Consider the following 13,224-nt stretch of genomic DNA (forward strand, 5'->3'; position numbering starts at 1 on the left):
TGGTTTTTGTAGCAGTCTCCCTGTATGTCCCTAACAGGTGATGGTGTTAGGCAAACACAGTATCAGGACATCTCCTCAGAGAGAAAGAGCGGGAGGGAGAAAGACAGAGGGAAGAAGAGTGTGAGGTTGAGGAGGAGACAGCGGCAACACATAAGGGACAGGTCACTTTGCATGTGTGTGCCTTCAGCTCAACTTAGACAGGTGACTTGTTAGTGTGTGTGTGTGTGTGTGTGTGTGTGTGAGAGAGAGATGGGTGCCTGGCCCTGACAAATCACAGAGGACACAGACACCGACCCCTCCCTCAGTCCTCATCCATCCATCCATCCAACCAACCACCAGCCCATCTATCCATCCATCCATCCACCCACACAACAGCCCAGCCAACCAACCAACCAACCGCCAATCCAACCCACCCATCCATCCACACACCAGCCCAGCCAACCAACAGCCCACCCATCCAACCAACCAACCACCATCCACCCATCCAACCACCAGCCCACCCAACCAACCAACCAACCACCAGCAAAACCATCCACCCACCCAGCAAATCCATCCATCCATCCAACAGCCCACCCATCTAACCAACCACCAGCCCACCCATCCATCCACCCATCCAACCACCAGCCCACCCAACCAACCACCAGCCAGCCCATCCATCCATCCATCCATCCATCCAAACCAACCACCAGCAAAACCACCCACCCACCCAGCAAATCCATCCAGCCATCCAGCCATCCACCCAACCACCAGCCCATCCATCCAACCAACCACCAACCCAACCATCCAACCAACCACCAACCCAACCATCCATCCATCCATCCATCCACCCACCCGCCCATCCATCCATCCACCCACCCATCCATCCATCCACCAGCCCAACCATCCAACCAACCACCAGCACAACCATCCAACCACACATCCAACCACCAACCCACCAATCACCAGCCCACCCATACTATCCACTTCGAATCCAACATCCCCTACACACAAAAACATCCAGTCTAAACAAAAAAAGTAATTGCTGAAATAACTCCCATTTCCAGTGCTAACAGCCAATCTCAGGGCAGGAAGCGGGTGGTGCTGGTCTGATGTGGGCCCTGGGGGTGGTGAGTGTCAGCAGGCAGGCAGCCCCACAGAGGGCCAGTCTAATGGGGACCTGACAGGTGTGGCCTAGTCTCCCATCCTGCCCGTAGATTTGGTTTGTCACTGGGTATCCATTAACTGCCAGTCTCTGCTGATCGCCTGCGACAGCTCTGATCAAAAGATGTCACCGGGCGCCGTGCGCCTGGCAGGGCCTGGCACAGCGCTCGTAAAGAGAGCCAAACAGGCTGTAAATAAGATGACATGATCACTTCCCTGGCCTCCCATGTCCTGGACACAATTATGATAATGTGAAAGGAGGAGGTAAATCGCTCACCGCTCGGCAGGCAAACCGGCAGGGAAGATATCTCGGCCGTTTTTTCCCCTCTCCTCTTCCGGATGATGTTTGTGCGAGTGTCTCATTTGAAGGAGGAAATACAGTCAGGATGAGGTAGCTATGTTAATGTATACAGAGCATCTGGTCACAGATGTCAGGTTTAATCACTGAGGTTATGACTCTGGCATTAGCAGGCAGGTTGAACGAGTCCTTAAGTCGCTCTTATAGTCTTGACCGATCATGAACATGTCTCACGTATTTCTTCAAATCTCTGTTCTATCTTTATATGACCACTTTTGGTGAAAGTGAACCAGTCATCTAGCCATTATTTCTTACTGTTGCATAAAAATAAAATAAAAATATCCCAATTTCAAGGTCCTTAAATTTTTTACAAATGTTTTTTTAAATACAGACACATACAACCTACTGTAGGTTACTGTTCATAAGTGGTAAGTCTAGACAGTCAAAGAAAGCAAGACTAAAAGGTGGCCCAAAGGGCCTCCCAAAAACGGCCGACCAGCAGTCAACGGTCCCAGGCAATTTAAAATGCCAAACAGCCATTACATCTGAGCACTATCTGTTAATTTGATCCCCAATGACTGATCATCCATCACTGTGGGTGACAACCACCATCCAATTATTCTCCCTGGCTTGACTGACAACAGAGGTGATTTATCACACTAATAAAATATGATGGGTTTTGTGGGTTCATTCTGAGAAACAGAATGGATTATTAAGAAATAAGAATACACCTGGATGGATAATTAAGATAGCTACACACTCATGGGTTCTTAAAAATGTTATTTGTGGTGGGGTAGGGTTCTACATGGAAGCTTTGTCATCTGAGGAACCCTTTATGGTTCTAGCTAACACCTGCTTTTTCTAAAGTATCTGGGTGGTGTATTTGCTAATAGTGGTTGTGTGGGCTTCATCATGATTAAATCTGCCAAACGCTGCACTTTGGACTTAGTGTGGGAGAGAGTTTCACATCTCAGTCACGCTTCACACAGAAATAGCAAGACCAGAACACAGAAATAGCAAGACCAGAAGACACACACACAAATCTTTCACATGTAGAGAAACACATCCTGCACGAACACAAACTCAACCCTACAAATATAGTCTGTGGTCGGTTGCAACACACACACATACAGGCGATGAGAAAAGACAGTGACATCTTTGGCGTGCTCACGGCATTCCTGTGGAGTATCAATTTCATAAACATTAGGGGCGCAGACGCGGAAGGATAGATAATTTGATAGAAATGTTGCAGAGACATGGGGTAAAAAGCTACAACAACAGTAAAAGAACCAAAACCAGGCCCTCTCTGACGGTAGATGGTATAATCAAAGCAGAGCATGTCTCAAAGTAAGAGGCACACACCCTAGTTCATCATCAGTAATCATATAGGCACAGTCTGGACGGGAAAGCTTGTCGAGAGAAGGAAGCAAGACACGATTTAGTCTACGACCAGATTTTTGTTGATGTTGAAACAAAACAAAACATGCAAAATTAAGTTATCAATTTGTAAGAATGGTAAGGGTGTTGGAGGATCTCTGTTGCCCCTCAGTCCCCTGCTCCCTCCACAACTAACCTCCTCAGTCATCCTACACAGCTGGGGAAACAGTAGAGCTGGGAGCCAAATCACACACACAAAACCGGGGTAAACAGGATGTGCAATCAAGACACTACTACCCAAGTCTGCACTACAACCACTTCATGACATACTGTAACAGCTTACAGCTAGTTACAGGAGCTGAGCAGAGAGCAGCTGAAATGTGGGAGGAGGGAGAAGAGGAGTATTATTGGTGGTCCAACCACCGCCTAGCCTAGAGCTGCAGACGTAGATCATCATCTAGCATCGCAGCAAAATGTGGGTCATGAATATTCATAGGAAAGGGATGCCATCACTAAATGCTCTCATTCTGCAACTGTACCACATAACAACAACAGCTCCACAACAAGGAGGCTAGGGTTGTCCGGTTAGAATTGGCTAATGCTAAGTCGAGTTAGGAGTAGCTATTTAAACAAATCCAAACTGTAGATTAACCTATTCTGCACCATATACTGCTTTCAGGGTAACTGGAAAAAGAGGTAGGTGTGAAAAAATAGGTTATTTAAAAAGGAAAAATCTTTTGAGGATCCTGAGGTGGTAAGGAACAACACTCTACGGTAGAGTTATGATTATAGCTAGATCACAGGGAGGGTACTGAGAGCGCAGTGTTAAACAGGGCCTCACTACACAGCGGAGTAGTTTCTTATTCCTGATGTGTTCTTTAACTGGGACCTCTTGCCCTTAAAGCAACACAGCCCCTCGGTGGTGGGGGGTGGGGGGCTTACTGACAGGAAGATGCCTTAAAACACTTAGAACCTCCAGGCAGGAAATCACTTCTGCCTCAATCACACAACCGCAAGCCACTGACTTCCACTAGCTCGTTTCCCAGCAGTCGACTGAGTAGAGGCTTTAGAAGAGGGGAATAATTTCATACAACAGCCTTGTTTGGTTCTGTTAAACTGTCCCGAGATTAGTGGGTAAAGGAGGAGAGTATTATACTCATTGAAATGTCTTTATTCCATTAGCATTTGTCATGCTAGGCTAACCACTCCTTGCTCCAGCAGTGGTGCTCCCCTCGTGGTCTCTGTTGCTAGGAAGGAGGAAGCAGGATGAGGTGAAATGACACTCACTGTCAGAACAAATAGGCTACAGGTGTCATAAGTCATACCCTCAAGAGAAAGATTTACTATTTGTAGGCATGGGAATTGCCAGGGACCGCATGATACGATACTATCACGATACCTAGGTGCTATCACGATATGTATACTATCACGATATGTATTGCGATTCTCATGATTCTATATGAATTGCGATTCAATACTGCAATCTTATTGTGATCGGATGTTCCAAACATATTGCTCATTATATGGCTGCTGCAGAGACAAGAGAGAGCATGAGAAAATTTGTTTTGATCAGTCAGAAATAAAAGTGCTGAAAACAGCTTGGCTCACCATTTAAAAATAAGGAGAAAAAACTGTTTTTCATCCTATAGTTTTGGCACATGTACAGCAGACTAGCGCTAGCTATCACTACCTAGCAATTATTATTGTCATTTTACAAATCGATACTTGGGAGTCAAAGTATCTATATAATATCGTCCAAAATTATTTGCCGATATCTAACTATAGATTTTTTCCCCCATCACTACTAATATGTGCCTGCGCCTGGTCGCTCAGAAAGAGATGCTCACGACAGTGTATTGTAACTGTAGATCTCTGTTCCTATTTTTTAGCCCCTAATGAACGAGGTAATACACATTGTCCGCTGATTGTAGTGCAGGATGTGTACTCTGGGAGAGGGGAAAAATCAGAGATATCCCTCCTGCTCCAGGCAAGCCTTAGGGCTGTACCATGTCAAAGCAGGGGAAGAGAGAGGGAGGCTGAGCAGGCATATATATGAAACTGTACTGAGCTCCCAGAAAGCTGCATTGTTGTTTTATGACTGTACCTCCAACAGGCAGCTGTATATACAGACCTGAGCTATATTGGTTTCAAATGGGTACAGTTAAAACATTACAATCTTCCACACACAAAAAGATTGGAAGGGAGAGAGAGACCGTTTCAGATGTTATGTTCTCGCCCTGTCAAATTGTTTAGAACTAGACCCAGTCACAATAACTGATGGATAAATGGAAACAAACTAATGAACACTACATAAACAGCTTACACAGGTTCAGAATCAAGTGGCAATGGGTTCACAAGTTCAAACATCAGAGTGGAAGAATTCTACTTTACGGGAAAGCTGTGCTCTCAGATCTACCCCAAACCTATCAGCCAAGACCAAGCACTATAACATAGGGTCACATATTATCCAGTACTTGTAGAGTTTTCTACCCATATCACCCAGTTATTCCTTTCAGCTCTACATCAATCATATATCCTTCAAGATCTACCATGTATGATAGGATGATATATTATCCACTCCAGTACACTTGTCTTACAGTTGCTCTACCCACATAACCCCTACTTCCTTGTGTTTGTTCTCATCTCTCTTGTCCACCCCACTATAGCTAGCTCCATAGGTCATTTGTTAACTGCTCTTTAGATGAATGTTCTGATGGTGTGACTCCAGCACAGGTCACTTGTCTCTGACTTAGCCTGTACCTAAGCCTCTGCCAGGACATAGGGCCAACTTCACTCCCAACAAACAGCTGTTGCGATGATCGCCTAGCAACGAGGTGGTGATGGACGACCCTAAGATGGATGCCCACCATAAATCACACAACACCAGTGTGTGTGTGTGTGTGTGTGTGTGTGTGTGTGTGGGGGGGGGGGGGGGGGGGGGGGGAAGAGAAGAGAGAGAAACTAAAGAAAGACGGACAAAAACAAAATAACCTTTTCTCTCTTTGTGGAAGAGAATGGAAGAGGTAGTGGTGCTGGCCTTGCCTTGACCTCTAATGGAGCTCTTATTGGTGATAGTGGTGTAACTGCACGGAGCACGATTGGTCAGACGCCTGACGACCTCCTCAGGAAAGAGTCAAAAAGGGTTTTGGTCTGACACTTAATGTTAGCTTTGCAAGCACATTGTTAGCTTTGCAAGCACATTGTTAGCTTTGCAAGCACATTGTTAGCTTTGCAAGCACATTGTTAGCTTTGCAAGCACATTGTTAGCTTTGCAAGCACATTGTTCGTTTAAAAGACTGGGATCTACTCTTTCAAAAGGGAAGAACCCACCTGGCAAAGCAAAGAAACCTGGGTAGTGTAGTTGAAGGATAAACATCATATCATCCACTATAGCTGGGCCATCTGATTCGGCCCAACTGCTGTGGCACGGGTGTCTAGTTACACTCAGGCAGAGAGCATGGTCATCCATCACACAGTGAGTGTCTGTCTAAGGCTTTCCACCCTGCCTCTGCTCGTCCTGCTCTCCAGTTACCGCCCTACACGGCCAGCCTAAATAATATTCTCCATGATAAATGGCACTATAAGCCTGGGATCCATCATTAATCTGCCTTTTAAAGAAGCATCCCCGGTTAGGACCACAGGAGAGCAGAGCAGCTTGGGTTCATTTTGAGGCCAGCCTAGCATGAGTGATACCCGTCAGCCTGCTCATCAGAGAGTTAGGCTACAGATACACCATCTCCCTCTCTCACGCACAGCCACAGATACACACACATACTCCCATTACACAGCACACATTACACAAGGTGTAATTACACACAGATAACACACATATCCAAGAACCAGATATTGTTCAGATTTGTACAAACATCCAGAGATCGTCATGGAAAAACATTGTCACTCATCAAAACATAAATCATGTAACCCCATCCTCTGTCATCCAAAAACACCTCCGTGTCCTCCTCCCCCATCCCCTCTAGTGCTTTGTACAGTCCCACACTGTTGTGAAAAACTTTTAAAAGTGCTCTCTTCTGTCTCTTTCCTTCTTGCTCCTCCCTTTCTCACTACTCACCCTTCCCCTCTTTCTCCATTCCTTCTTTCTTTTTGTTTCTCTCAGTCCTCTCTGTCTATTTCTCTCCTCTTTCATTATCTCCCTCACCCCCTCCCTGTGTGTCTGCTAAAGCCAGTATGATAAATGACACATGTCAGTTTGTCAGGAGCGAAGGGTGGGCCAGTGATAAATGACTCTGTTGAAAAGGAAAATCGGCTTTTTGGCACGGCCAGTCTATTCTCCTCCTGGATTCGGTTTCAGGACCCCTAAAGACCAGAGCGGGCTCAGTTTCCTGAAAAGAGCACACATCCCACTAGGCTCTGACGCGTTACCCCCGGGGGGGGGTTTGAGTGAGCGAACCTGCTCCAATTGTCACCATAGCACAGCTGCATCTATAACAACAACAAACGGTGGGACGTTTTTTATAAAGTACCTACGTAGGCCTACTCCAGTCCAGACAGAGGTCTCTCACATACAGATGAGGATGGCTAAAGTTTTTTTTATAAAGTACCTACATAGGCCTACTCCAGTCCAGACAGAGGTCTCTGACATACAGATGAGGATGGTGAAAGTTGTTTATTTCTGTGACAAGGTTGGCTTTTCTTTTCTGGAGCCCGGCCCTATGGTCTGACATATGTCAAGTGGGGTTTAAAAGGGAGAGGAGCCCGTTCCACCTCTCCTCCCTCTTTCACTGGCAGTTCAGGGTGGCATTGTTATCATTACACTGGGTGGATTTATGGAGTCAGGCCCTATGGCAAAAACAAAAAGGCATCTGTCAATACCAGTGGGAAGCACTCTGTCACCCACCCCTCCATGGCCTGGCAGACAGGCGTGGAGCACTCATTAGGTATGCACTTATCAGACACATAGATCACAGACATGACTCAACCTCGCCGGAATCTAACCACAGTAACGTTCATTAGCAATGGGCTGAGTGGTGTAAAAAACAAGACTTCCTCAAGACTCGGACCTGCACCGTCTAGCCCTATCTATTGTTTAGTGGAACAATTACGAGCCCATATCCCCCATAATGACATATACAGAACACACACATACAAACAACACCCAGTCACCCACAGAGAAAAACAATGTTTTGTTTTGGTGTGATTTCCAATCCAGACACTATATAAATGTGTCTGTCTACAATAGCTGTTGGTCTCTGTAATCCATATGTCTCTAAGCAAGTTTGTAAGTGAGCGCATGAGTTTTCATTTTCAATGTACATTTTAGTTATTTGTGTAATGTGCGCTAATGATAATCTACAGTATCTGAGCACATATCTGTCTAAGTATAAGAGATTCTGCAATGACGACAATGGTTGAGTGACGATGAGGATGGGGTGAGGAGGAGGCATGAGGGGGGAGGAGCAAGAGAAGAGGGATAGAGGGCGAAAAGGGTTCAGAGAAACCATGGCCTATGACTAGAGGACGACAGATTATGATTTTTCAACGCCAATACCGATTATTGGAGGACCAAAAAAAGTCAAAACCAATTAATTTTATTTGTAATAATGACAATTACAACAATACTGAATGAACACTTATTTTAACTTAATATAATACATCAATAAAAATCTATTTAGCCTCAAATAAATAATGAAACATGTTCAATTTGGTTTAAATAATGCAAAAACAAAGTGTTGGAGAAGTAAAAGTGCAATATGTGCCATGTAAAAAAGCTAACGTTTGAGTTCCTTGCTCAGAACATGAGAACATATGAAAGTTGGTGGTTACTTTTAACATGAGACTTCAATATTCCAAGGTAAGAGGTTTTAGGTTGTAGTTAATATAGTATTTTTATAGGACTATTTCTTCTATACCATTTGTATTTCATATACCTTTGACTATTGGATGTTATTATAGGCACTATAGTATTGCCAGTGTAACAATATGGCTTCCGTCTCTCTCCTTGCCCCTACCTGGGCTCGAACCAGGAACACCGACAACAGCCACACTCGAAGCAACGTTACCCATCGCTCCACAAAAGCCGCAGGCCTTGCTGAGCAAGGGGAATAACTACTCCAAGTCTCAGAGCGAGTGACGTTTGAAACGCTATTAGCGCGCACCCCACTAACTAGCTAGCCATTTCACATCGGTTACACTAGCCATTAGGCTGATAGGCTTGAAGTCATAAACAGCGCTGTGCTTGCGAAGAGCTGCTGGCAAAACGTATGAAAGTGCTGTTTGAATGAATACTTACGAGCCTGCTGCTGCCTACCATCGCTCAGTCAGACTGCTCTATCAAATCATAGACTTAATTATAACACAACACACAGAAATACGAGCCTTTGGTCATTAATATGGTCGAATCCGGAAACTATAATTTTGAAAACAAAATGTTTATTATTTCAGTGAAATACGGAACTGTTCTGTATTTTTTCTAAAGGGTGGTATCCCTAAGTCTAAATATTCTTGTTATATTGCACAACCTTCAATGTTATGTCATAAGTATGTAAAATTCTGGCAAATTAGTTCGCAACGAGCCAGGCTGCCCAAACTGTTGCATATACCCTGACTCTGCGTGCAATGAACGCAAGAGAAGTGACACAATTTCAGCTGGTTAATATTGCCTGTTAACCTGGATTTCTTTTAGCTAAATATGCAGGTTTAAAAATATATACTTCTGTGTATTGATTTTAAAGGCATTGGTGTTTATGGTTAGGTACACATTGGAGCAACGATACGCACCGCAACGATTATATGCAACGCAGGACACGCTAGATAAACGAGTAATATCATCAACCATGTGTAGTTATAACTAGTAATTATGATTGATTGAGTGTTTTTTATAAGATAAGTTTAATGCTAGCTAGCAACTTACCTTGGCGTCTACTGCATTCTCGTAACAGGCAGGCTCCTCGTGGAGTGCAATGAGAGGCAGGTGGTTAGAGCGTTGGACTAGTTAACGGTAAGGTTGCAATATTGGATCCCCCGAGCTGACAAGGTGAAAATCTGTCGTTCTGCCCCTGAACAGGGCAGTTAACCCACCGTTCCTAGGCCGTCATTGGAAATAAGAATGTGTTCTTAACTGACTTGCCTAGTTAATAAAATAAATTTAAAAATAAATAAATAAAATATATATATATATATATAGGCGCCCAAAAATGTCTGATTGTTATGAAAACTTGAAATCGGCCCTAATTAAATCGGCCATTCCGATTAATCGGTCGACCTCTACCTATGACTGACCCTCCTCACTGCAGACTTTATGGCTGCCATTCCTTTCATTACCCCTGCCATCCAAACTGCACACAAGACTGATTGCTGCCACTCTGGCACAGCTGACCTGGAAGCCATAGGCCTGACCCTGCAGAAACAGGAGACCTCTAGCCATAGAGCCCAGTCTAAACCAAAACCCCACCTCCTGTCACTAGCTCTGCTCACACACGACTGGAGCACAGGCCGGATTTGAGCAATGGCCTGGATTTCACTATGCTGGCCTGAGTATGAGACTCGATACCTGGCTGGGACAGAGTAACTCTCACATCCATAGAAACACCCACACACACCAAATATAGCCACTAACTGTGAGGAGGCTAACCTAGGGGCCATCCTGTTAGGCTCCAGCTCCAGTCACTACACAGAGTACACTCACTACAATGCTTTAAAAGCAAAAAGCATAGCCCCTGGGCCTATAGTCTAAGCCAATCACAAGCCATTTTAATGCATCCCGAGTTTCCTCCCCAGCTGTTTGAGTTTCTCCCGTTAGGCTGTCTTCAGAGCACTCAACCTGACCCATGCAGGTACACTGGACCATTTGTCACCTGCAGCGGAAAATTGAGTTACAGCACGACCAAATGTGAGTGCTGCGCCGGGAACCGAGGCACTGTGTAATATCAACTTGATTACATCAAAGTGGTGGCAAATCCTAGTTGGTTGGGGCCGGGCACACCAAGGCTTGTCATCTCCAATCATTAAGCCCGTCAAGACTCCATCAGTCCTTCCAACTAATTAGGTTAACTCTAATTAAGCTAGCGAAATAACTTAGCTTTTTCTACCAGCCAAGAACAAGGCAGAGAGAAAAGTGGGGCCGAGAAAGGAGTGGGGGAGAGAGAGAGAGAGAGGTTTTTCATGGAAGTCTCAAGGTTGCTTTGGGCCGGCTCTCTCCCGAAGTCCCTAATCAAGACCCACCATCGGTCATCCTTTTCTCTCTCCATCCCTATTTTCTGTGCTGCAATCAATTCATCATCACCCTTTGTGTGCAACTGAACAGTTGACAACTTTATAACTTGCAGCTGCAAGGGACCCACTGACTAAGAGGTAAAAAAACAAAGAGAATCAATGGATGAATGAACAAAGAAATAAAATAAAGTTTCCTAACATTTCCACAACTAACACAGAATGGGTCTATATTACAACGTGCCATGATCCTGCGTCAGAGACAACAATACAAGCAGATAGGAAAAAAAAAAAGGAGAAACAAGATATTCCACTGATCTCAAATCAGAAAGCTTTCAGTCATTCTTTATGTGCTCCCCCCAACCTCTCTCTCGCTGGGAGAGATTGAGGGTGTACATTAGGCAGGGGCATTCTGATGAAATAAAAGCCCGGGCCAGCGTATGGCTAAACAGAATGGGAGCACTCACTCAGCCTGTCTCTGATTGACCATTAAAGCCATTGATGAATGGGGCTGTCAGAGGAGAGAATTAAATCAAACATGAAACAAAGCCGTCCTGACGGCCAGTCTGACAGAGCAAACCATTCCTCCCTTCCATTACATAGCGCACGTCTCCTTTTACAACCCCCTCCCAGTGTGTGTGTGTGTGTGTGTGTGTGTGTGTGTGTGTGTGTTATAGAGCCGGTGATGTCTGACTGTGAAACCACTTTACCCCTTTGCTTATTCGTGAGTCACTTGACCATTGCAGAGGAGAGGGAGGAAAAAGTACACAATGCTTTCAAAGTGGTTTTAATGTGACGTCAAGGGGCTGCATCACATGGTGGAGTGAATTCCTGATGTAGATCGGGAAGGAACAGATCAAAGCCGGATGACAGCCAATCAATCAACCGTCAAATCAGACATGGCAACTGTCGATTATAGCTTCTTCCAGTCCACATAATCCCTTTGTCTGTACCCAATTGTTTATTTTATCAAAAAAAAGAGAGGTCATTCTTCCACCTCCCAATTCCAAAGTTAGCCGCTTGGCTCAAATGTTCACAAAGACCCTACTACAGAGACAGTAGGCTCTGGCACCGCCTTGGGCATTCCGTTATAGCAGACTGAGTACCGTTTCCCCATATTCTAATTCCTCCACCACGGCAAGTTAACGTTTACCGGGAAAGTCAGCTATCCATGGGAACAATGGGAAGAGGAAAGTTGACTGTAGCTATCGGATGTGAGTACTACTGAGAAAAATAGTAAGGCTACTTTGTAACATGGGGAAACAAATGGCAACATTCGAGGGATAGTTACAGTAGCGTGCTACTCCTGGGATAGTAGGCTCGCATTAGTGTTACAAATCAAGTTAGCCTATACATCGAGTGAAAGCACTAGCAATCCTATTAAAAAAAATACTGGAAACGGAAATCCAGAGGTTTGAGAACAAATCTTTCAGCTGCTATAACTACATATAAAACCATTCCCGTCGTAGTAGCCTACGTACCTGCAGCGCGCTTGGGCGCTTCTTGCTTCCTCCGCGGCATGTTTGGTTTCCCAAAGAAGAGTTATCTTTGGCCTCACAGAATCAGAGCTACTCCACTACACAACGATTACGCCTTCATACACGAAACAGTGAGTGTTATCCGTAAAAAAAAAAGCTAAGAGCATTGTTTTTCCAAATAGCACAGAAAAACGAAGTAAGTCGGGTCAAAACTGCGAATTATCTGTCTTTCGTCCCCCTATGCGCGACCACAGGTAATGATCAACAGCGTTAAACGCGATCACCTCGGATCCTCTCTTGTCGAGGCAACAGGCAAACTTCAGCGAAAGCGAGACGATAGCGTCATTCAAAGCATGAGACTGGGCAAACCCACTTTACACCTCGAGAGGGGAGGGACATTATAACACGAGCCTGTCTGTTTTATTCTCTTTACTGTCAATAATGTGTGGGCTAACGTTACGTATGTTGACATGGGGAACACGACTAGTAAATTAGAACAGTTTATGTTTTGATAGGGACATCATTTTAGTTTAGTCTACATTAGGCCTATACCTTCATGATCACGATTCTGGACGGTTCTGATTTAGAATATGTGGACAACTATAAATACCTAGGTGTCTGGTTAGACTGTAAACTCTCCTTCCAGACCCACATTAAGCATCTCTAATCCAAAATTAAATCTAGAATCGGCTTCCTATTTCGCAACAAAGCATCCTTAACTCATGCTGCCAAACATACCCTAGTAAAACTGACTATCCTTGACTT

General features: G+C 44.7%; 1 protein-coding gene across 1 annotated transcript in view; it reads right to left on the reverse strand.

Annotated features, from left to right (window-relative positions):
* Positions 1 to 12,794, reverse strand: part of LOC115134085 (teashirt homolog 3-like) — a 28,838-nt gene extending 16,044 nt beyond the window's left edge. Inside the window, exon 1 of the mRNA XM_029667714.2 lies at positions 12,463 to 12,794. Within this exon, the coding sequence (XP_029523574.1) occupies positions 12,463 to 12,502 (40 nt within the window). The 5' untranslated portion in view covers positions 12,503 to 12,794. The remainder of the gene's footprint in view (positions 1 to 12,462) is intronic.
* Between the last annotated feature and the right edge of the window lie 430 nt (positions 12,795 to 13,224).

Source organism: Oncorhynchus nerka, linkage group LG9a, assembly GCF_034236695.1.
Source record: "Oncorhynchus nerka isolate Pitt River linkage group LG9a, Oner_Uvic_2.0, whole genome shotgun sequence".
In the NCBI taxonomy this organism is placed as follows: Eukaryota; Metazoa; Chordata; class Actinopteri; order Salmoniformes; family Salmonidae; genus Oncorhynchus; species Oncorhynchus nerka.